This window comes from Lagopus leucura, unplaced genomic scaffold, assembly GCF_019238085.1.
Source record: "Lagopus leucura isolate 7727_CA_CO unplaced genomic scaffold, USGS_WTPT01 Super-Scaffold_100030, whole genome shotgun sequence".
Taxonomy (NCBI): domain Eukaryota; kingdom Metazoa; phylum Chordata; class Aves; order Galliformes; family Phasianidae; genus Lagopus; species Lagopus leucura.
This window is the reverse complement of record NW_024962281.1, coordinates 2,294,248-2,318,221: the sequence shown is the minus strand read 5'-3', so window position 1 is coordinate 2,318,221 and position 23,974 is coordinate 2,294,248. Positions and strand designations below refer to the sequence as shown.

The following is a 23,974-nucleotide window of genomic DNA, read 5'->3' as shown; positions in this document are numbered from 1 at the left end:
TTTGTGGTACGTATGTGTGTGTAAAGCCCCTGTATATATAAATCCGTATTATATACACAGGATAATTAGGTCCTAACGAATTTCAGACAACAGCTTACCTGGTTTCTACCAGCAGGACGCCTGAGGCCCACGTTAGTGGTGATGTGCTGTGTGTAAGCAGCACCTGCCACCTCCAGCTGAGCACTCACCTGCTGTGAAGGGCTGCGCAGCTGGGTGTCCCACGCACAGACTGGAAGGCTCAACTGACGATAATTTGAGCAGGGTTAAGTGCCCTCTACATCAGTTTCTGAGTCCCTAATGGGCTGCTGAGCGCCCCGACGCCGAGCAATGCGGTTCTTAAGACAGGCGTCCACCTCCACCGGCGCTCTGGAGTTTTTAGAGAGCCTCATTTCAGGACGTGACCAACACAGATGGCTTCACGCTCACCTGAGCTGTGTGGCTGGCGGCACGCTGCCTGCAGCCAGCAATCCCTCAGCCTTCCCTCTCCCTGCCCAGCCTGCTGCCTGCTGAACGCCTCGAGGCCCGCTGCCTCAGCGGCTGTCGCTGGGCGCAGAACTAAGAAATACCTGAGGAGAGGGGAAGCCCCAGCTGTGCTCGGCAGGTCGCTTATCGGCGCGTGGAGCCGCGCTGCTTTGCTAAAACCACGAACAGGATTCCGAGCGAAGCAACCGGCTGCCGGCGGACAAATAACCGCTTACAAGTCACGCACACGGCGTCCTCACCACGCTCTGGTCACCGCAGCCCAACGCGGCCCGGCAGACGCAGGCGCTCAGCGCCGCCCCGCCGCGTGGGGGCGCCGCAGCCGTTGTTCCCGCGCGCCGCTCCCCCGCCCACTGTGAGGCGTGCCGTATGACCCCGTCACTGCCTGACTAAAACCGACGGCTTCCGCGGATCTCCCTGCCGCGCCGCCGCTCCGTTTCCCTCCTTCCCTTTCCCGGTGTGTGCTATACGGGGCTTTTCATACTACGCTCGCTCTCGGCGCGGCTCGGGAGCGAGAAGCGGAGTGCTTCGATCAGGCGCTCTCGGCGGGCAGCCCGGCTGCGAGGCAGCGAGAGGCGGGGTCCTCCGCCCCTCCCCCCGCGCCCCTCCCCCCCACAAAGCCGCCGCCGCAGTCGAGCTCCGAGCGCCGCCACTATCGGGAGCCGTCAGCAGCTGCTGGGCGTCGCCCGCGCCTCACGGTGAGGCCTCCGCGGACGGGAGGCGTCGAGGCCGAGCGGGAAACGGCGTCTGAGGCGGCCCCGGGCGGGCTGAGCCGTGGGACCGGGCCGCGGGGCTGCGGGGCCGGCTGGGGGCGGGCGGAGGGCGGCGGCAAGACCGCGGGGCGGCTGAAGGGGGAGAGGGCCGGGCCGGGAGTTCGCGGTGCTGCGGGGGGAGTGAGAAGGGAGGCGAGGGAAGCGCCGCGCTGTAAACAAGGCGGGGCTCCTCCCGGCGCTCCTTCCCGCTCACCTGGCGGCGCTGCGGGCACGGTGGCTCCGCGCGGCGCTGCTGTGGGCGGGACTGGGCGCCGAGCGGCCCCTCCTCCACCCCGGCCGGTGGTCCGGGGGGTTTCGGGTCCGTTCGGTGACAGCGGTGCCGCTCCCTGGGCCTGTCGGCGTGCGGAGCTCTGTTACACCACAAGGGGCTAAAACGTAACAAACGGCGACATTTGTGTATGCGATGCGCCGCTTTATCGCTGATAACAGCTGAACTGCTTTGGCTTCGGCTGATGAAGGCTCCTCCCGAGCAGGGTAGGCCGTGGTGGAAGCAGTGCGGGCGGTGCAGCGGCCCCGAGGCAGGCGGTGTTCTGCATCCCGGCTGCGCTGAGCAGCGTTATGTAACGCCAGGCACGGGCAGGGGGCTGGGAGCTGCTGCGTGGAGCTGGGCTTGTGCTGAGTGCTTCCAGCCCGGTACGCAACACGCGTGCCTTGATGTTCCTTCCCCTCCCCCTCTTTCAGAGCGTGTCCAAGCTACGGTGTGGGGTTGTGCTTTAACCCTCACTTGATTTTTGTGGGTGCTCACATATATGTGTGTATCTTGAGAGTGGCCACGGCTGTGTCCTTCCAGAACTCCAATCCTAATTAGGAGCAGCACTGTCATATAGGGTTACACTGCTGTGTGAACATTAACTAGCTACTTGCTCTGCCAAATGGAAATTAAAGCAGTGAGGACTTGGGGCTGCTGTGAGCTGCTTAATCGTGTACTCTGGCTGGCCTTCATTGGCCTCGGTTTGTTGCAGTGCTGTCAGGCTCAGCCATACTGATGAGCTATAGGAGGCGTTTGAAAAAGGATAATGTATTTCTGCTTCAGGTGGTGCAGGTGATCCAGTTTGGGTATTTCAGGTACGACTGCAGGGAGTCAGCATGCTTAGGTGGTAAACTTGGCTGGGGAAGAATGTCTGGAAAGGGATTGAAGTGAATTTGAAATTAAATGAATTTGAAATTCATCGTCTCTGGGGTTTTCCTCTAAAACAACTTGCAGGCTGCACTTACAGTTATGTGCTGTAGGTATTTTCAAGCTGTTGTATTGAGGAAAAATAGTGTTGCACTGGTCTGCTGGAAACGAATGTTTGAATGGTAAAGGAGTGCATCCCACGAGTTTAAGCACTGATTAACAGGTTTTTGCAGTCAGGTTTGTTGTGTCTTTCAGGTCCCTTCATTTTAGTATCTCTGCAGAGCTCAAGCACAGCTTCAGACAGAAGCTCTAACCTGGTAGCTGCTGTATCATTTCACGACTCCTGGCTCTGAGTTATGTGTGTGAGAAGTGTTGTTTTTTAAATGTTATTTATCAGTGAAATTTTCCAAGTCTGCCACTTGCACTGCAGGCCTTATCAGCGTCTGAAAAACTTGGTGAAAATACTGAGTCATCCTACCTTTTCCTAATATAACGATGTGCTGATGTAACTTCCTACTCTGTGAGAGCAGTGGTAAGTGCTGATAGTGTTCCTCTTAGGGCTGGATTGCTTTCTCAGGCTCTTCAGAATGCAGAGCACTTTCTGAAGGAAGCATTTGATCCTGGATAGTCTGGTTTGTTTGGCTCTGTTTGGGGTGGGGGGAGTCGGACTGGAGCACATCTGGAGGTTCCTTCTGACTTCTGTTTTGTTGTTCTGGTCCAGGCGCCGTCATTTAGAAACTACTTTTGGGATTTGCCTTCAGTGAATGGTTAAAATGAGCAGTGGTTGAGTTTGAAGACAAGCAGCGTTTCGGAATTGTTGTTGAGGGGCTGTTTCAAGAGAAAGATAGCTGTAGTGCAGTGCTGTACGTAAAGACAGATCAATTGATCAGTAAATAGTGCTTTTGTCTATTCTATTTCGCTTTCAACTTAAGGAAAAAAATCCAGGTTCCTTCTATTTTAAATGATTGGTTGGTGTATTTGTATCAATCCTTCTTAAGCATCCGGATTAGTGACCTTAGGACTGTTGATTCAAGCAGCAAATAATTGAAGTGTGCCGCAGGTGACACGGGCTGTTCAGAGGCAGTATAAATAGTGAAGGGAACTACGTATTTGAATCAGCTGAACTTGTGAAATCTGATGGATATTGTGTGAAAATAACTGTCCTTCTCCTGTAGATGCCTTCAATTAAGCTGCAGAGTTCAGATGGAGAGATTTTTGAAGTCGATGTTGAAATCGCAAAACAGTCCGTGACCATAAAGACGATGCTGGAAGGTAAGAATGGGAGCTGAGGGAGCGGCGTGTGGGCAGGATCTGCGACCAAGGGGGCGAGCTGGTGCTGAGCACAGGCCTGGGCCTGACTTGCTGTCTCCTGTTGGAGCAGCTGGAACAATTGCCAGCGCGGCTTGAGCGTTGTTTGGGATAAACATTTTCTCTCAAACCTTGAACTGCAGCCCTCTTCTTAAATGCAGTTCCCAGCAGGCTGGCAAAATATAAATCCCCCACTGCTTTGCCTACGGCTTGCTTCAGCTCTGTAAAAGTTAGGCAAAGTGAAGTTTAATAAACGCTTCTAGTTTATGTTAAGCTGAGCTTTTCTTTTAATCGTGCAAGTCGTCGTTGCTCTCTAACTGTCTTAAATGGAGAAGGGAAACATGAATTAATGCCATGAATGAAAAGTTGGAGGGAGATCTGCGTTTATGCAGTGAAATTATTTGATAAATAGTTGGTTCTGATCTCTTGCTGACGTGAATTTGAAACAAAAGAGCTCGTGGTGGGGGAGGGGAGTTGCCAGATGGCTGAGATACAGAGCAAACTGTGTCTAATCTGTCTGGTGCAAATCCTCATTGTTTACTGTTTTCTTTCCAGTTTTTGAGCATATTCACAAGTTTGGGCATATTAGAAAATATCTTCTTGTAGATCTAGTTAAAATGAAGTCCTTGGCTGTGTATCTTTGGTTGTGACTCCTCAGACGTAAGAACAGTAACAGAAATAAGGTTGAAACACACCAACCATTGGACCACTCCAGTTCTGGTACTGAGATGCTTTCAAACACGATGAGCAACGTGAGCAGGAAACTGGCAATCAGTGGGAATGTAATTCCTCTCCATTTTCTCACACACAGGCTGTGTCACTGGCAGCGTTTGGTGACAAACAGGTATTGATGAGAATGCCTGTGCTGAAGGTATTGTAAGCTGGGCACCACCAGCTGGCCTCTTAGTGAGCTGACCAAGATCCAGTCTGCTAAGCAGCATAGAGAAAAGCCATTCTGCTGTACAGATGTTTAAGCACCATCAGTCAATACCTGCTGCTTTGTTTGATGTCAGTGAAGGGGAGGAGGTAAAAAGTGAAGTTGCATCAGGCCTCACCAATGCAGCACTGATTTTCTGATGAGAGGTGAAACTCCAGTTTAGGAGGGGTGGGGATGAGCTGAGCAGAGCTGGCTGATGATGGGGTACTTGAGTTACTTCCCTGTGCCAGCAACTTAGTATAGACTGTCTGGTGATGTCTTACACCAATATCTGTTAGTATCTTCAAAGGATGCAATTGGGGTTTCCAGTAATTGGTAACATATGCAAAAAGACTTTTTTACAATGTCAGTATTTTGGTTTCAGAATCTACAAAATCAGATGTTCTGGACAAAAGGTAGCACTAATTGATATCCCACCAACGACAGCAGTTGACCTGTCTAAATGCAACAGCTTCAGCATTTACTGCTCCTGTGCAAGACAAAACGTTGTCTGTACTCGCCACGTTGGGTCTGAGTTCTTATTTGATAAAAGAATGGCAGACCTTGGTTGAAACAATGAGGTTTAACTTGCGGATTGGAAGTGGTGAGCATTCATAAATCTTCTTAAGCATTCTGTTCCCAGAACATGGAACTGTCCCCTTCTGCTGGGACAAGTAACTGCCTTAGCGGGTTGTTCGTGCTCAAACATGTCAGCATCTCTTTGGAGGCAGCACTGTTAAGCTGCTCAGCTCCAGTTAGTGGAACCCAGCATGTGTAACGCAGCCGTGCTCTGCAAAACCACCCTCAAGTTTCTGCCTTTGCTTTGACATCATTTGCTGTTTGTCTGTTCAGCTCAGTATTGTTAGAATAGTGGAGAACTGATGAAGCAGCCCAGGCTGGAGAACAAAGCTTTAGGCTGCTGGCTGCAGGTCATCTTTCCATTTGTAGACTTGGGAATGGATGATGAAGGCGATGATGACCCAGTCCCTCTTCCAAACGTCAACGCAGCTATTTTAAAAAAGGTAAGGCACTGGGAAGTGATGGCGTTGTGTATCAGTAATGAGATGGGAAATTAATGCTGCAGTTAAGTGTTACTATTGAAAATATTTCCCAGGTGTTGGCTACAAGTGTAGCACCGTCGTGAGGTGTGTGAGCACAGTTTATCTCAGAACTGGGCTGAGGCTCACAGCTCATGGTTAAAGAGCTACACGAATGACCTTCTGGAATGGCAGGTGGAGGCTGGGCAGGGCTCCTAAGGCATAGGGCTGGTGCTGGACATCTGTGCTCACTAGCATCTCGTGGTTTTAAAGCACTGATTGTAACTGGGTTGTGTGAGCTGAGGTGGCTCTTAATGAGTTCAGAATGTAAGGAGAAAGGTTAAAGGGCAGGCAGCAATGAGAGTCACAGCCAGCGAGTGTTCCAGCTCCTCAAAATGAGGCCTGTGTTACTTCTGTATGGTCCTGTGTGTGTTAGCACAGGATTTATTGTTTGCTTGGACTGCTAGGAGCTGCTCTTCAGAATCCAGAGTATTTAATTGACTGGCTGCTGTCTCAGTTGAGCTTTGTGAAGACTGTTGGGTTCCAGGATTGGGGATTAGTTCTTCTAAGAGGAAAACATAAGATGATGAAACATGAACAGGTGATTCTAATATCAGTCCAGAAGGAAAAGTACAGTGCTCCTAAAACAAAGTAATGTTAGAGTTGGGGCCTAATGGGAAAGTCACTTGGGTAAAAGTGTATTATCAAAACTGTAATTAGGTGATTCAGTGGTGCACCCATCACAAAGATGATCCACCTCCTCCTGAGGATGATGAGAACAAGGAGAAAAGAACGGATGACATCCCTGTGTGGGATCAAGAATTTCTGAAAGTAGACCAAGGAACACTTTTTGAGCTCATCCTGGTAAGTTTATGTTGTGGAAGCATAAAGGCTGTGCCTGCACAGTGACCTCTGTTTGTTTTACCAGCAAGTCTTGATGCTTCTTGAAGAACTTCTTAATGTAGGAAACATGGGGAGGGCAACTAGTTGGCTGAATCTGGTGAATGGTAGATGCTTGTTAATATCATGCTAGGCACTAATCAGTGCTTGCTCATCTGTCAGTTCCTGTACTTGTCTGTAGTTGTGGCCCCTTTTCGCTTTCGAGTCTTAGCTGATGTCTTATTACTTTAAGTGGTGTTTTAGAGACCTGCATAAATACACATTTTTAAAAAGCTAATTACTGTCTTACATGAAATCTACCTCGTGGCTCCTGTCTTAGCTAGCTAACAGCACTCAAGTATTCAACGTCTCAGAGGTGTGTGCGAGGTTCTGAAAGCCTTGTATGAAAGGAGATGGGGCTTTCATGGTAGAAATGACTCCAGTTTGGCAGGTGAACTTCAGTTGTTAATTCAGGGTTGTAGCTGGAAGCTTCTCAGAGCGATTTGGCTCTTAGTGGTTACAGCATTCTGCAGTGCTGGGAGCAGAACTGTAGTGGTCCATCTGCAGAGGCAGAACATTGATCTGGAAGCTTTAAATTTGGAAACTGTTTTACAGGCTGCAAATTACTTGGACATCAAAGGTTTGCTTGATGTCACATGCAAGACAGTTGCCAACATGATCAAGGGGAAAACTCCAGAAGAAATTCGCAAGACATTCAACATTAAGAATGACTTCACTGAAGAGGAAGAAGCACAGGTACTCGATCTGGGTTTAATTATAATGTAGCTGCTTTTCTGCTGCATTAACATGTGATGCTTCATAATTTCATGATGCTGTGCCTTTCTACAGTAAGTGAACTCCAATGCTTGTAGGAGTTTGCTTCCCCTTGAGCTTTGGAAGCTTACTGCATTGTTACCAGTTACGTTGTTCTTCCAGGTACGTAAGGAGAACCAGTGGTGTGAAGAGAAGTGAAGCGCTGTGCCTGACACTCGAACACTGTAAGGATTGTTCCGAATACTAGTTGCACTGCTCTGTTCATAATTGTTAATATTAGACAAATGCAGCAGCAAATGAAGTTGTGTTAGCAAGATATTGTTCCCTTTGCATGTGTAGTGTTGTTTTTTTTTGAGTATAAATTTAAATCTGCGTTTTTACTAGTGTAATGGGGTGTCTTTTTACTTTACTCTGCAACGAATAAAGCTGAACCAAGTGTGGATCCTGTATGGAAAGCAGCACTTAAGGTTGTCATTTTCGTTATACTTTTTTATCTGTTCCCAGTCCAGTTACAATCTTAAGTGTTGACTCCACCATTGTAAATAAAACCACCTTTGCTTTCTTCCTCAGGAAGAACAAAACACTTATTTACAGGGTATTGATGGCTTCAGAAAGGAAAATTAAATGTGTCTTGGGGAGCTACATGAAGCTTAAAAAAAAAAAGAAATTTGTTGGATTTCTTACAGAGACATTTGGAAAAATTGGTGTTATTACAGCTATATAACTCCAAGGAAGGTTCTTGTTCTGCATTTAAAGAAAAGATCTGTCCACTTCCTTGTCCTGTTGGCCTTGCCTGATAGGCCAGTGAGTAGTGAAAGATGTGAGCTAGGGCTTAGCAAGCTTCTGACAGCAAACTTGGCAGACTTCTACCATGTCCTGCAGCTGTGCCTCTGGCTGCCAGCAGGTGGGACGTGTGTTGCTTTCTGCACAGGACAGGTGTGTTTTTATACTTCTTTTTTGGCAAAAGTAGAACCCAGGTTTGACCAAAAAAACGACTGACATTACCAAAGTTAATATTATTGACCTGTGCATGCCATTAGTGGCTGTTTTTTAGGCAATTTTAAACTACCCTTGTGATGTAGCTCTTTAAAACATGGGTTTCATGTATCCACGGGAGATCTTTTTGCCTATGTATGTGAAACTTCTGCTTGTAGAGACTTCTTATTGCATACAAAGCTAATGCAATATTGAGCTTGACTTCTTTGGACAAAGCCACTTGCAACTAGTTAAACAGTAACTGGTTTCCTGATTTTTATTTTAATTTTTTTTACAGTTCCCTTATAGGGAGTAGGGGGTGGTTTTGTGGTAGATCTGAGGTGTGCTCTTAGCTTGTATTGCATTCCATTCTCTGTATAAATCTTAGAGTAGAATGAACCTTAATAAACATACTTATCTCACTTTAAACATCAGTGTTTCACTTCTGAGTTAATAAAGGGCTTTCAAACTTGTATTTACAAACGGTTCTAATGGCCTGAAACTGGACAGCCTGCCCTCCTCACTGAGTGTGTGATCCATAGCACCGAGGGATGCTTAACTGGAGTGAAATCTGTATCTGTTGTAAACAATTAGAGTGCAAGCTGCTGCTCAGTCAGTCAGCAGCTCCTCAGGTGAAGTCTGAAGCTAAATCCAGATGGGTTTTTTTGATGGCTTACCAGCTTTGAGGTAATGTTGCTTTGATGTAACCATTAATGAGAGCATTCATAACTCGTTCTAAAGCAGCACTCAGATCTGTGCTTTAGAGGCAGCTGCTGGTCACAGATGCTTATTCATAAGGCTGCTGGGCTGCCCTTGTGCTGCTGATAGCATTGTCAGTGGGCACAAAATGCTCCAGTGTTACAGACTGGGACGTTCCAAGCCTGCCAAGCATCCTGTATTGTAAACAGTACTACTCTGTTAAAGTGCCCCTAGTGAAAAGCTGCTGATAACAGTTCTTGTAGTTCAGTGTTCAGCTCACCCTGCATTCCTACAAGAAATAAATCCATCTCTGTGCACCAAGTAAGCGTTCAGGTTAACACTGGTTTCATCTCGAAGTGACCACTCCAATACAGAAGCTGTAGTTGTGCTCAATGGCAGAAGCCTCCAGCTGCTTCCTTGAGGTGCTGGTCAGCAGCAGCTGCTGCCTCACGTGGTGCCTCCCTGGGCTGTAGGTGAGGAACAGACAGAGGCAGTTTAGCTTGTCTTCCTTGTAGCCTTACTTCTGCTGTTTGCATAAAGCACCTGTGGCAAGAATTGCTAATTCTTAAAACAGCTTGCCTAAGAAATAACCCTTTGTGGTCAAATGCTTCAATGGTGAACTAAATGCCTCTGGCTTCTGCTCCGGAATCGTGCCAGTTGGCTGCTGGCATGAGTAGTTTGCCCAAAGCTGATGCTGCTGTGGCAGTATGGCTCTGTGCAAAAGGGCTGGCTGTGTGCTCAGAGCATGATGGTGTTGTGGCAGATGTTGATGTTAGTGGCCTTGTTCATTAGGAATCCATACAACTTGCCTCCTCTGGCTGAAATTCCCTGTAGTGCTGGCTCAGGCTTTGTCCCAGTACCTGATGTGTGTGGCAGTGCAAGAAAACACCTGTGTGCATCTGCTGGCACAAGCTGTCGAGAGGGACCTTCTGCACAAGGGTGCTGTGGGTACAGAGCAGCTGCTGCGTGGCTTTTCCTCTTCAGCTGAGCCTGCTGTGTCTCCTGTGTCAGCAGGCAGCCGTGTAACACCAACACCTGGGATGCAGGCACTGCGCTGTTTCCATTGCTCAACTTGATGTTAATCATGAACTGGCCTGGTGCTGCATAATCACTTCTTTCCCAGGTCGTGGCCTGATCAGGGAGAGCTGCTCTCGGCTGAAGTGATGAAATGGGGGCACAGTGGGGGAGGAGGAACCAGCAGCAGTGATGGGCTCATGTGGCAGGAAGTGCTCTGTCTGGCTCACGGCTGCAGCCTTACTATCGAAGGCTACTGGAAATTATGCTGAAATGCTTGAACATCAAAGTACGAGAAAACTTCAGTTCTAAGGAATAATTAATTGACACTTTGATAGGATTATAATTTCCAGTGGCCTATTTTGAACAGCCAGACTGGCAATTACTTTATTTATAAAGCTATAAACATATTTTGAACATAAAAGCCAAAAAATACAAACTTGGTGAAGTAAAAAAAATTACAACAAATGATGGATAATCATTGGACAAATGAAAGTACAGCTGCAAAACATTTATCCCTGCTACATACATACAGTGGTTGTACTTGGTTTAATGAAGTGGTGTTTCCATGACTTCTACATTCAAACTGGTTTCAGGAAATCAAATGCGTATTTCAAGAGAAGTTGAAATTGCTGTAAAAACTGAAAAAAAAAATCTTCTTGGGATTAAAAACTTCAGGGCGATGTTTTCCTTCTGTTAAAAAAGCACATTGACACGAAATAACAACACTTCATATGGCATTTTGAAGATTTCTTTTGGCGTTAATAAAAGTAACTCTGTTTTGGCATTGGTAACCATAGGGCAGCCATCAGTTCAGCTCGCTGCTCTGTCCCAGCAGTGGGCAGCTCTGAGCTCTCCTGCGTGTTTTGGGGAAAGGAAGGCATTTCCTCAGTTGTGCCACATAAGCATTCAGGTAACAGCAAAGGCAAAACCATGCCGTGTTGGTGTGAGAGCTGGTGAGGAGCTTTGGTCAGGTGTGTGCTGTGTGCTGTGTGCTGTGCTGTGTGCTGTGTGCTGTGTGCTGTGTGCTGTGTGCTGTGTGCTGTGCTGTGTGCTGTGTGCTTTGTGCTGTGTGCTGTGTGCTTTGTGCTGTGTGCTGTGTGCTTTGTGCTGTGCTGTGTGCTGTGTGCTGTGCTTTGTGCTGTGTGCTGCACGAGGGAAGGCTCTGCAGGAGGGAAGGCAGGTTTCACCAAGACTGCAGGACCGGATGGAATGGCGTTGCTGAGAGGAGGCTGTGACACAGGTGGGCCTTTTCCTGTCAGCGTGCCCTGAGCGAGGCGCGGGCACCACGGGGGGCTGTGAGCAGCCTTGAAATAGAGGAAGGAAGTCCTAACGAGCCTGAAATGAATGAGGGCTGCTTAGTGCTACTCGGTCCTTGGTCACAACACGCAGTTTAATGCTGGTCAGGACTTTCCCTTAGATTTCCTCTGGTGTTACTTAGAGGCGCCTGGTTTTTCTTTATACCCATCTTTGCTGCTAAGCTACATTTCATCCAACCACGAACACCAACCAGGTATTACGTTGTGCCAGCTTTACACCCAGTTCTGCCCACTGCTGGGCGCAGCGCGGCCCTTTTGTCAGCTGAGGCTGTTGTCACTTGGCCTTACAGCAGAGGGTGATCAGATCAGTGAAGGACGGCGAGCTGAGACAAAGCTTTTTTTAAGGTTTATATTTATAATGGCTGGTCAGAAGAGTCTGTGCCAGGTCTGGGAATGGCTGGCTGAGTTGCTGTGCTTGCTGAAATAACTTAAAGACGAGCGGATGGTGTGTGAGCAAGGGCTGCATCGCGAACCCTGAGTGCAGCGTGTGCAGCTGGCGGGCGCTGCAGGTGATGCTGCTTCTCCAAGGGTCAGCACAGCTCTGTGCACGTCGCTTCCAGTCAGTGCTTCTCAAGTTACATTTACACAAGAGGAATAAAGCAGTAAGTTTGGGTCTTCTAAACTAAAACGAGTCAAAGGCCTACACTACTATAAGCAAAAGTACCTAAATTAGGAGAATAAACCCAGAGATGCTCTATAGACTAATCAGTGGTCTTTTTTTTTTTTTTTTTTTTTTTAATTTTCAATCTTTGATGCATAAACTTGTTTTAAAAAGTTGAGTCCAATGTAAAAAAATCCAGGTTTTTGCTTTAAGAAAAAAAAATATAAAAATATTTTTTTACATTATAAAGGTCATCTTAAATTTCTTGCAGTTCTACAATAATATGACTACATAATTTGTAGTCAGTACTCTAAAACCTATTCTGTAAAGTAGAAAAAAATAGACCCCTCTCCCCCTCAGCCTGGTGTTCTTTTTCTCTTCAGCAGTCTAAAATACATTTCTTTCAAGCAGGAAAAAATATGCACCGGACCGGGCTCTGGTCTGTGTGCCAAGTGTGTAAACATAGAGAAAATCAATGCATTTGGTTCAGTTGGGATTTACGTCAGCTTATGGAGATCAGAATCTGTCCACAAATCACAAGATACCAGAACCTGGTAAACGTTCTCAGGCTGGAGGGATTGCCTGCACGTTTGGCCTCGTTGCGAGGGCTGAGGGAGATCTGTTAGAAAAAGCTCAGGTGAGTTCTTTAAAAAGTTAGACACCAAATCAGTAAGGAACGTTTTTGATGTTGCAGAGGTGAGCAGAGCCTGTGAGCAGGGGGCAGGCAGGGCGCTGCTGCTCCGGGCTGCACAGCAGAGCGCGGGGCTCAGCTCCTTCCTGCAGCCCGGCCTCAGCCTGGCTCCTGAGATGGAGCACTGCGCTCCTGAGTGCCTCAGTCAGGCTGTGTGGTTGCCCTATGTGCTCCTCATGTGTGCTGAGTTAAGGGGAGGCTTTTTGAGGCTCTCCCAGCCCACTGCAGGGCAATTCCTGCTGTCTGAATCTGCAGCACCCAAAGCAAAACAGAAGGGAGACCCTGCGCCGGGCTGACGTGGGGAGCAATGCTCTGCCCTGCCATACACTGATGGGATTCAACGTGTCTGCACAGAGACTATTACCTGTAAACAGTGCCTTCCTGTTCTCAAACAAGAAGTTTAAAAAATACATCTCATTAGTTTAAATATTTCCCTATCATCCAGTCGGATCAGAAAGCTAGCATCGCTACATTTCATTTTCAGACACAAGGGCTTTTACAAAAGGCTCCTATTCCAGCTTTTCCAGCTCTGTGGTATAACAGCTACAGGAGGACTACAGTCTAAAGCAGCTCAGAAGGCAGGACACGGAAGCCAGTGTCAGATTTAGAGCACCTACCACCTACTGCAGCAAGCTGGGGATCTCTCTTTGCTTTCTGCCACACTCAGATAACGCAGTAAAAAAAGAAAAGCCCCCAACAAACAAGAAAGCAGCACAGGGCAGGGACAAAAGGCTTATTTACTCATCAGACTTCAAATTTTGGCAAGTTTTGTTGTGTGTTTTTTTTTTTTCCTTAACCTTTTTAAAAATCACTTTGCTATCTTTAACCACCACCCTCCCCCCAAAGGGTCAAATGTTTTCCAGCATCCTCCAATCGTTCTGTTGCCTAACTGCGGGGGAATTGGGCCGGGCCTCTGGTCCTTTTCAGCGGGAGAGCAAAGTGCCCACAGTGTCTCAGCAAACACGGGTGGGGGTGGGACTACGTCCCCGTGGAAGCCACGCTGCAGGCTGAGGGCTCTGCGGGCGCGGGAGAGCACCTGGTGCTGGGTCTGGAGGAGCAGGCAGCAGCTGTGATGGGAGCAGAGACCGGGAGGGGGTCGGTGCGTTCTCTGTGTGTGGAGTCTGCGGGGGCTGCAAGCTTGTCTGAAGGGAAAGCAGAGGATATGCATTGGAGTGCATCCAGGGGGGAGGGAGGGGAGTCTATAGCACTTCCATCGGAAGAAACTGGGCTGGCACAGCGTCCTTCTCCTTGTAAGTACCGAATGCACTTCTTTTTCCTCCTATGAACAGTGAAGAGAGTTATCTGTAAATGAAGGGTGAGTTTACGGTCACACACAAAACGCCGAGCAGAGCGCGGGGGGGCGGGGAGCGGAACGGCGCGGAGCCGCAGCGCGGAGATCGGCCGCCTGTGGGTGCGAACCGGCGGCGCCCGCGAGGGGGCGCCATAACGGCGGCGGCAGCAGCGCTCCGGCCGCGCCGCCATCCCGCCGTTGGCTGCGCCGGCTGCCGCGTTGCGGGACGCGGCCGTGGAGCGGTGCCCGGTCAGGCCGTGCCGCCACGCTGCGCTCCGCATCGTCTGTTAGTTGTCTTCCTAAGGAGAAGCCCGAACTCTTCTGAGCGTTTCTACCTGCAGCACATTTCCTACCCCGGCCCTCTGCTCGGCTGCTTTTCTTTGCGGCAAAAAGCCTCTGACCTCCACCCATCCAGAAAGCCATCCATGGCTTCTGTGGGCTGACGTGCTTGCTGTGATCTGCCCCTTCAGAAGCTGAGACACAAGCACAAAATGCCACCCGCACACGTGGGAGAGGAAGCCCTGGCACAGCCCTGCAGCAGGGTTCTGCTGCCCGGGGTTTCCTGCAGAAGCGCCCAGCCGGGGGCAGTGACTCCCAGCGCCCCTCACATCAGGTGCTCTGCATCCTCTGCAGCGGCTCAGGGAAATTCCAAAGCACAGAGCTCTGAGGATGTCACCTAGCAGTGGTGAGGGAGCAATCCCCTGCTCGTGATAACAACAGCACAGCTACAACAGGCAAAAAACCCCTTCCTTCTGCTCAGCTCCCTGCCTCGGCTGCCTCAGCTGAGGAAAACGGATCAAATGGAGAGCTGGCTGATCAGGCACACACCTCTCTTTGATCTCACTAATGAAAAACTACACACTGATGGAATATGCATTAAGTAGCCCAGTATTAAACACGACTTTGCACTGGCTGCGAACAAGAGAAATGGCATTACTGCTGTCAGTGGCATCGTTAGCTGGGGTGACCCAATTAACACGGTATGAAACACGACAGCGCTGCTGAAAGGCACACAGAATGCTTCATGGGCTGCAGCTCCCAGAGCAGCCAAGCCCCAGGATGAGCCGGGCTTCCTACAGGCAATTCAGGAGCAGCTGCAGGACGGAGGGTCTCCATGACATCCTTGTAGGATGACAGAAACCTATCAGTTGATTCATCGATTCGTTGATTCAATTTGATTTAAAATGATGGAGAAGCAGCAGATTTGATACTACAGCCTGCATGGCTCCTATACAGCTAAAAGGATGTATCCCTGTCCTTTAGGAACTACAGCACCTTGCTGTAGTTGTCCTGGTGAAAGGGTGAAACCTCCAACCTGCAACACCCATTTTTCACCAGTTACTGTTGTCCTGTGGAGTGGGAACCTCAGGTGGGAGCTGCTCTCTACAGGTGTTTGCGACCACTGCAGGGAGGACAGAAGCCCTTGAACTGGCAGCAGCCCGTTAGTACAAGCAATTGGAGAAAAGATGTGACTGAGTAGCATTTGAAAGGCAAAAGTTAAATAAAAAAGCATGCTAAGGTCTACAAACTCAGCAGGCTGTGTTAACTGGAAGCAATGCAGAGGGTTAGCGCCAAAGCTGAATGAGGGGAGTTCAAATGAAGTCACAGAACTGGAATTGTCTGGGTTGGAAGGGACTTTTAAGGCTATCCGGTCCCCTCCCCACAATAAGCAGGGAAACCCACAGCTCTGTCAATGCTCAGAGAACCTCAGCCTGACCTGGGCTTGTTTGCAGGGACGGGAAACCTAAGGATTCCTAAGCTAAACCTCCTTGCTCATACGTGGGGCTTTGTGATCTGCTGGGTTTGGGAGGCACAGTCCTCACTCAGCCCACATCAGCCATGAGGGACCCAGTGACCCCACACTGCTGGGGATTTGCTCCAGGATTCCGATTTGGGTGGACTGAATGATTTCCCCTGCTTCAAGCTGCAATAAGCACACTGATTCTGGGGTCATGCCCTAGAAACCCAAGGTGTGGAACGTTTACAAACCAGCTCCTTGCTTGGGGTTTTCCCACTCCATGCTGGGTGCTGCAAACCAACAAGTTGCATCTCAACATACATGGTTACCTCTAGGATAAATAGGAAAAACCTCAGGAAAATTAGCAAGGACCTTCACTACTCACAACTAGCCCTCAAGGGGTGTTTGTAAATGGGTGGAAAGCCCCACACCACGGTCACAGAGGCAGACCTGCAAAGAAGCTTTTGACACCAGAGATGCTCATCAGCATCACACGGACATTGCCCACGGCAGCTCAGGGACAACAGCCACCAGGGTGCTCAGACAGGGCCCTGCAGGAGCATCCCTGGTGTGCGGAGGAGCAGAAAGCAGGGCCAGACCCGCAGCCCAGGAGAACCCCGCGAGGTGGAGATGTGATACACACCTGCACGGGCCGCACCAGTCCGTTTGTTGGTTGAGGCCAAAGCGAGCTCTGCATTTCTTAGGAGAGGCAGGATCTGAACACAGAAGCATGCGTGGCGGAGAATGGGCAAGGCAGAGGCACAAAGAGGAGGAGGAGCAGGAGGAAGAAAAGAGGCAACATCATTTCAGCCGCTTAACACACCACTAACAGACTACAATCCCAAGTTTTGTTTCTGCAACAGAATGGTGGTGGCACCATTTCTCCTGTAAAAAAAGTGATCGTTAGGGAAATAAATACATAAATGAATGAAATCAGTGATCGCAGCAGGGAAAGGGGGTTGAGAAGCAGCACCCGGCTCGGCTGCAGGACGCTACCAGGAAATTCACATCTTTTTGTGACACCTCCACATTCCTAAAGGCTGGGAAAGCTGCCAGGCGACAGAGCTGTTGCCTGCTCCTTACCTGCTCCCAGCAATGCCTATCCGGGTGCCAGCGAATGGGGCTGTGGGCAGCAGAGAGGAGAGGAAACGTTGCAGAAGCGCAGGAAAGCGGAGGTGGCACTGCAGAGATGAGCCCCGGCTGCACAGCTGTGCCCTGCAGCCCTGCCTTCAGGCACACGCTGCTTTTCCAGCCCTATTGCAGCACTGCAGAAGGGCACCTTCCCGCCTGCACCAGCAGCAGTGCGTGCTGTGGGGCATCAGCAGCAGCATTCCCATCCACAGAGGGTGAAATCAGGATTTTTCTATCACACACGGGCTGTATGTTTATATGATAGATACACACTGCATGTACACTGAAATGCTTGCATTCTCAACATCCTAGGCACTGAATGCGATCTACAGCACTAACTAAACTGAAGCCATTACTGGGACACATTTTTGGAACTGCTTTTTATGGGCAGCTCAAAGAGGGCATCACACAGCCACTACTGGAGCTGTGTGAGCTGAGCTGTGTCATCCCAGCAATCCCAGCAGCACAGGCAGGGCTGGTCCCAGCTCACAGCCAGCAAAGGGACAGCCCAGGGCAGGCTGCAGGGGGCACCCACCTGGATGCTCTGCATAATTAGCAGTAATATATACATGCAGATAAGCACTTGACAATATCTCATATTTTCAGTTTCCATGAACTACTAGTATTCTAATGCAAGCTGATCTATGAAAAACTCACAGAAATGCTAATTTTCTGTCTCATGAAATGCACAGATCATTGGTTAAGAATAAAAGGAAATATGGCAAAGAGTGGTAAAACAACAACTGTGTGGGATCATCCATTCTGCACCAAAGTGTCCAGCACCGAGGGCTGCATGGCTCAGCACCGCAGGATTTACCTGAGTTGGAGTCCTGCTGCTTCTCCCGTGTCCGCCTCTTCTTTTTCCCCTAGGAAGGCCAAGGAAAAGCCCATCAGTTTGTGCTCCCAGTGCTGGGGGACGGAGGGGGCCTTGAGCAGAGCTGGTCTGAGCTCTGGGAAATGCACCCGGGGGAGTCTTGAAGCCACCGCCAGGGTGAGTGTCCCCACATCCAGCACTGCAGGCAGTAGGGCTCACATGCATACATCTGCAGGAACTCAGAGATGGAGCCACATCACTGCCTTCTCAGCTTTCCTCCCCCAGCTGAGCCCCCCATTTACCCTGCAGCCTGCCTACTGAATGCAGTTACACCACAGCTCCTCCTTGCAGGACGTTGGTTTGAACATCACCCAGCTCTCCTGCTCCATTCGAAGCACTGCAGGAGGTCACATCTGCACAACGCAGAACTGTGATCCCTGCTGTCATCAGAGGTCCTCATCAGGAGAGCACCCCGACCTCACGTGGGGAAGCTTCATAAATCCCTGGGCACTTTTAAAAAATACCCACGCCTCCACTGCCATTTTTTTTATAATACCCATCTCCCCACCTCAGCCCTTCTGCAGCTGTGGATTCATTTCTTGTTCTCACATTTTCTTCACTCCCTAACAGCAAAACAGTGCTAGCCCCGGATTTCCTCCCTGAGATTGTCGGGGCACAGAGGGGCTGGAGCAAATCTGGCCAGCGTGGGGAGCGTGGCTCACAGGGCTCACAGGCCCTCTGTCTTTTTGTATGACTTCTTGTGGTTTGAGTGAAGGTGGAAAGCTCTGCACTGCGGTGAGCTCTTTCTTCGGCGTGGGAGCAACTGCATTTCCTGCCTAATAACCGAGTCACGTGCGGCGGAGGTGACCTACATTCCTCCTCCTCCTCCTCGCCGGGGCTCCAGAGAGAACAGCAGCTCCTACAGCGACCACGGCCTGGAGCAGCTGCTCATGAATGCTGGAGGGAGAGCTGCTGTGCTCTGAGCCTGGTGTGTGCTGGCCGGGAGAGGAGACCTCCTGGTGCTTGCCAAGAGGAGAGAAGCAGGAGGGATGGGATTTCCATGGAGGACGTACTTGGCTTGAAGGACAATGATGCCCGGCTCTCAGCTCTGCTGCTGCCCCCCAGGGATACCCACAGAAGAGCATTCTTGGGTGCTGCCCCAGATTCTCCACGGCCAACCCAGGTCTCAGCCAATACTGACCCTGCAAAGCTGCACGTGGAAGCCGAGCTCCCAGCAATTTACTTATTGCTAGTTATTACGCAAGGACATTATTGATTATGATTTCTGGCTATTTGAGGATGTTTTGTGGGATTTTGGGCTTTCTGAACAGTGCTTGAAGGAGAGCTCCAAGCACAGCTCCAAGACAAAGAATGTGGCTGCGAGGGAACCACTGGAACCCTGCACGGAGCAGCAGAGCCCAGCGGCAGGTGGATATTTGACAGCCCTCTGCACCCTGCCTCAGGTCTCCAACGAGCTTGTTAGGCAGGGCTTGTTGCATGTGAGATCAAAACAGTTAGAAAGCCACTAGAAAAGGCTGCATCCCATGCTTCTGCAGCACTGGAAGCTCGCTTATTGCCTTGTTATTCTACCATTAACATAGCAAAGAGGAAATCTCTTGAAGCAGACTTCTCAGCACTGCACTGGGGAGCCCAGCCCTGCTTCTCTAGGTGGGACATGGCACAGAGAAAGGGCAGAGCATGCACCTCGATCTGCTGTCCCTCTCTACCTATGCAGGAGCTTTCCTTTTTCTCCCCTTTTGAACGTGGATTTCTCATTTTCTTAACAGCACCCTTACTTGGGAATCAGCCTCTCTGAGGAGCTGGGGCCAGCTCGCAAACCGGCGGAGCAAGCAGTGCTGCTGTCTGCATTTGCTACAGCTGCATTTGAATACTTTGAACGTGGTGTGCTTGGTTTGCTCAGTCGTGGTGGCCCCATGGGTCCAATGTCCCAGCAGGGCAGGCGGTGGCTCGGTGACCGTCACCCTGCAGGACAGCACAGGGACCCCAGTGCCAGGGATGCAGCCCTATGAGAGGTCCCAGAGTTGGACCGAGTCCCCGCCAGGCTGAGCTCAGCACTCGTCTCATGCAAAGCAGCTTCTTTTCTCCTATTTAGCATTTTTAAATCTTATTTTCCATGATTATTATGCTCCTGTCAACAGACGGAGTTTTCCAAACATCACTCACATCACCTAGAAGTTCTCTTTTTTTTCTGCTTCTGTTTCCTTGGGCACTAAGCAACAGTGGCAGCTGCAGTTACGACATTCATGCCACAGACGTGCCACGAGGAGCAGCCAAAGGGATGTTCAAACCAATGCCAAAACACGTATTTCTATACAAACCATCCCCTCCAAAACAGCATTACCAGGGACAACCAGCACCCACTTCTTCCCCCCGTGGGTCATTTCTGGGCTATTTTTGGGTCACATCTATGGGACTCGAGGCGCAGCATCACTCACGTAGTTGTCCCGCGCGGACCAGCCGGGGTAGAGCTGCATGTGGAGCTGCCGTTCCTTGCGTGCCAGCTCGTAGTACTTGGCCTGCTCCTCCCGGGACAGCGCGTGCCACTGTGGGGACAAGCACAGCACTGAGCCTGCCCTGCCATGGGGACACTGCCCTGCAGGCTGTGAGGGGAGAGCATCCCAGGGCAGGTGTGGGGATGGGGATGCTGTACTGGAGCTGCTACAGGTCTTGTAGGGCACCTTGCAGCCACTGTGTTGCTGTTGTAGTACAAGATTTCCCTTTTCTCCCACTTTTGGGGCTCCCTACCAGCTGCTCACAGCCCGAGGACATGCAATGCCTCCAACACCCCCAAAATCCTGGTCTCCATCAGGGTGATGAGAGAAACTCTTCCCAGCTCCCCTCACGTCCGAAGATGTCTGCATGTCCCCCCAATCCCCAAAACCCCTGGGGACTCCACCTGCCCTTACCCTCCTTCCCAGGATCTGGTTGATGGCCGCGCTCTCCTTCAGCGTGCATTCAGCGATGACCTTCGCCCGCATCTCTTTCATATACAACATGAAAGCATTCAGGGGCTTCTTGATAGTGGGCTTCTTGGCTTCCTTCTCTCTCTTTGGTTCTGGCTGAGGTTTCCTTGGCAGGGACAAAAGGAGCAGTCAGTGTCAGAACCACTCGGTGTCACTGAGTGATTCATGGGCATCACCCAGTGAGACTCCACAGCGATAGCACAGATCAGGAGCCCTGAGCAGAACTCACATGTTGCGGTCGTAGTGCTCCATCTCCTGCTTGCCAGAGTGGGGCACGATGGCGGGGTGTGGGATGCCAGTGGTGTGCATGCTGGAGCCCAGCATCAGCGGGTGAGTGAACCTGCAATGGAGAGGGGGTGAGCTGCGCTCACGGGGCAGCGGGGCGCTGGGGGGGCCGTCCCTTGGTGGCTCTCTGGAGCGGCGGAAGCAGACGGCAAGCAGAGGGCACAGAAAGCAGAACAAGGGCAGAACGGACCCAGGGGGGCTGCGCAGGATGGGAGTGGGGCTTTGGCATCAGTTTGCTGTTCCCAGCAATGCTGCCGTGCCGCTCCCCGGTGCCCTGCCAGCAGGGCCCAGATCAAGGGTGCTTTCAACCTGTGTTTCAGACACTCAGATCTCTGTTGCTGCAATATCTTATTAGTGCTGTAGGAAGAAACAACAAACTCAACCCAACGTTTGGATTTGAGAGATTAGGACCACCCCACAGAAAAAGCATAAGTCTGAACATGAACTAACTGCAACTCTAGGAGGTGCACCTTGCCCGAGCAATGCTCTCCACCAACACAGGATGAGATCATCAGAGGTCTCGATGCCTTTCAGGCCTCATTAGCTCCCTCAAGCTGCTGATGGTAAAGCCAGAGCCGCCGGCTCTGCCAGGCCTGCCACGCTCTGACTGCAGCTCAAGAGGGCAGAATCGCCCATGGGAGGTGAACTGCTCGTTAGATATGCTGGCACAGAAAGAAAAGCTGTTTAATTTAATCCACTAGCACAGTCTGATCCTTATCTGGCCAGGTGTACTGCCTGTCTGCAGCAGCGCTGCAAAACCCAGCCCCGTGTGAGTGGGAACCCCTGTGCCACACCTGGGGGCTGCAGGGCCCCAAAGGGAACCGTGAGCACATCCCTACCCTGAGCCTTTGGGGCTGCAAAAACCAGCGCCCCAAGAGCGAGGTGGGCTGGCAGCACCCTCCTGCCCCTGCTGCACAGATAGAGGTTTGTGTGGATAGACGGCTTGCATAGTTTTTCTGTGGGAATCCTTTGCTGACTTCAGGACAACATGAAGCAGAAGCAAAGCTGGTGCGGGAGCAGCCGGAGCAGGGGCACGCCATCGCCCTGCCCATCAGCAAACCCCAAGGTACCAGGCTCTGAGATCCCCAGTTATGAGATGCATTTTGCTCCCTGGGACATCAGTGGGGCTGGGGTACATGTAACCACAAAGCAGACAAACTATGGAGAACAGAGCAGCAGAGATGCAGACGGTGCAGGATTGCGCTCGCTCCTCGGAGCTGGCGATGCTGCAGGAGCACAAAGCAGCCCCAACCCTGTGTGGGACTGGAGTGGGAACAGGGCAGCACGGGGCAGGCATGGGCTGCGTATCAGCTGCAGACTTCAGACTTGTTTAGATGCGATGCCAGCAGCTGCCTGCTGCCTGTCCTGCTTCTGAGGCTGAAATCAAGGAAAATGCACTGCTCTCTGCAAAGCAAAACTCGGCGGTGCACACAACACCATGGTCAGAGACGAGGAGCGATGGGCTTCACCCCTTTTTCCAGTGCTGCACTGAAGGCAGGGCTCTCTGGCTTTGCTTTTTTGACCTGTGCTGATGACAACCCAGTTGCTGAGCATCCTCACTGGCCGCTCGCTGCTCCCGGGGGCATCCGGGCACTGCCCTGACTCGCTGGGCTGCAAGCTGCTCCCGCACACACTGCAAGCTGCGGGCGTCGAGCCGCTCCCGGCCCCACATACTCACCTGGAGAAAGAAGCCCCAGCAGAAAGCGCTGACGAATACGGCTGTCTAAATCCACATGACGGGAGCGGATAGACAGACTGGCTCTGCCTGGGATCGGGAAGAAAGAGTCTATCAAGTATCCACAGCTGCGTGGCTGTTTCCTAAAGATCCCCTTTGCTAGCGGGGCTCGGAGCAGTGGGGTCCCGGTGGGGGCTCGGTGCCCTCGCTCTGCGCTGCTCCGGGCACTGTGGGGTTTGGGGTTTGCTTAGGGAGCTCCCTGTCGAGGTTGGATCCACACCTGACTCCCCTCCACCCCCCTCTTTCAGAAACTAGCTTGTATCCTGTTGCAGTGCTGAACACGGAGGTGGGCAGAACAAATACTGCTATCGCACAGAATAAACTGCTTAAAAAATAAGAAAGCACCGTTCGGCCAAAAAGCCGAAGGCTGCTCAGCACCTCTCTGCCTTGGCCCCAAGGGGATGCAGCTCCTCCACCCCGCACTGCCCCCAGAAGTTTGCTTCTGTTTGCAAACAAGCCCAAAGCCGGGTCCTGTGCTTCTTTTTAAAGTTGTTTCGTAGTGGGAATCGGGCACGCACCAGACCTGGAGCTGGGAATTGTTTTGAAGATAGTCAAATAAACCTGAAGGAAGTTCCTGGTTGCTCTCAGCAGGGGAAAGCCCCCATGTTTTCATATGGAGATAGCTCCAACACACCTCGGTGTGCTCTGTCGGGCTGCCAGGAGATGCTCCCAGCCCAAAACCACACGTGGAAACCCAGACACCTGGGGAGGGCGAGACGGGATGGCTGAACCCCAAAGCGCTGAACCCCGAAGTGCAGCCACACCGGTGTTGCTCTGCTGTGGCATGCAGCACTGCCCTACAAATGGCACCAGCTCCTTCCAGCCCAAAGAACCCAGAGCTTCCTGGTGTCATGGGGTGGGTTGTAATCATGGCCCTGATGCACTATAGAGGGGCTTCACAGGGTTTCTGCCCTGAAGAGCTGCAGCCACAGCACAGGATGCCCTGGTGGTGGGAGCAGTGCTTGGGAAATGGAGTGGGATGTATGGGATGTAGTAGCTTGCCCGCATCCCACTGTCCTCAGGAGACTGTCACCAGGCTCTTGTCCCCACTGGGGGTGAAGGGTAGGACAGAAGCCCCTGGCTGTGTGTGCTTCCCTCCTGTCCACATCTCAGCCCTGGCTCTGAGTGCTCTGGGGCTCCTCCCTGAATTTTGGGCAGGCAAGAGTAAGGGGAAAAGCTCTTCTAGACAGCACACTTTGGGATGCACTGCTGCTTCACCAGGCTGGCTGCCTTTTGCTGCTCCCTGTCCCTATCAGCTAACACCAGCACACCTGCTGCAGGCGCCAGGCACAGCGTGTGCTGCCAGCAAGCAGCTCCTGCTGCAGCTGCCATGTCCTCAGCACCCAGCTCTGCACAGAGACTTTGCTCCTGCCTCACTCCAGCCACATGCATGCTTTGTACAGCACACTCACA

General features: G+C 51.0%; 2 protein-coding genes across 10 annotated transcripts in view; one reads left to right on the top strand and one right to left on the bottom strand.

The window, feature by feature from the left end:
• The first annotated feature begins 1,085 nt into the window (after window positions 1-1,085).
• Window positions 1,086-8,688, top strand: SKP1 (S-phase kinase associated protein 1). 3 transcript variants are annotated; one of them, XM_042881784.1, is made up of 7 exons: window positions 1,120-1,178; window positions 2,801-2,902; window positions 3,546-3,642; window positions 5,543-5,616; window positions 6,352-6,495; window positions 7,126-7,266; window positions 7,447-8,688. In XM_042881784.1, exons 3-7 carry the CDS (start codon window positions 3,546-3,548, stop codon window positions 7,480-7,482), a joined length of 492 nt encoding a protein of 163 aa, XP_042737718.1. In that variant the 5' UTR covers window positions 1,120-1,178; window positions 2,801-2,902; the 3' UTR covers window positions 7,483-8,688. The 3 variants fall into 3 exon arrangements, with proteins under 3 accessions (XP_042737716.1, XP_042737718.1, XP_042737717.1); XM_042881782.1 differs by lacking the exon at window positions 2,801-2,902 and having other exon boundaries at window positions 1,086-1,178; XM_042881783.1 differs by lacking the exons at window positions 1,120-1,178; window positions 2,801-2,902 and adding an exon at window positions 2,909-3,002.
• A 5,013-nt stretch (window positions 8,689-13,701) lies between these two features.
• The window catches only part of TCF7 (transcription factor 7), a 53,889-nt gene continuing 43,616 nt past the window's right edge, over window positions 13,702-23,974 (bottom strand). For 3 of the 7 annotated variants that reach the window (XM_042881776.1, XM_042881775.1, XM_042881774.1), the window contains exons 6-10: window positions 22,505-22,591; window positions 20,771-20,881; window positions 20,485-20,647; window positions 20,014-20,121; window positions 14,154-17,609 (exon numbers count right to left, since the gene is read on the bottom strand). In XM_042881776.1, the coding sequence (XP_042737710.1) occupies window positions 17,421-17,609; window positions 20,014-20,121; window positions 20,485-20,647; window positions 20,771-20,881; window positions 22,505-22,591 (658 nt within the window). In that variant the 3' untranslated portion in view covers window positions 14,154-17,420. Of the gene's footprint in view, window positions 13,863-14,153; window positions 17,610-20,013; window positions 20,122-20,484; window positions 20,648-20,770; window positions 20,882-22,504; window positions 22,592-23,974 lie in introns of those variants that run through there. The other 4 variants (XM_042881780.1, XM_042881779.1, XM_042881777.1 and 1 more) reach the window with 3 other exon arrangements.

Bases quoted from the DNA above. Each gene is read 5' to 3' on its own strand.
- SKP1 (XM_042881782.1), top strand. From the start codon at position 3,546: ATGCCTTCAATTAAGCTGCAGAGTTCAGATGGAGAGATTTTTGAAGTC. The intron at 3,643-5,542 runs GTAAGAATGGGA...TTCCATTTGTAG, and splicing joins CATAAAGACGATGCTGGAAG to ACTTGGGAATGGATGATGAA. The intron at 6,496-7,125 runs GTAAGTTTATGT...ACTGTTTTACAG, and splicing joins CACTTTTTGAGCTCATCCTG to GCTGCAAATTACTTGGACAT.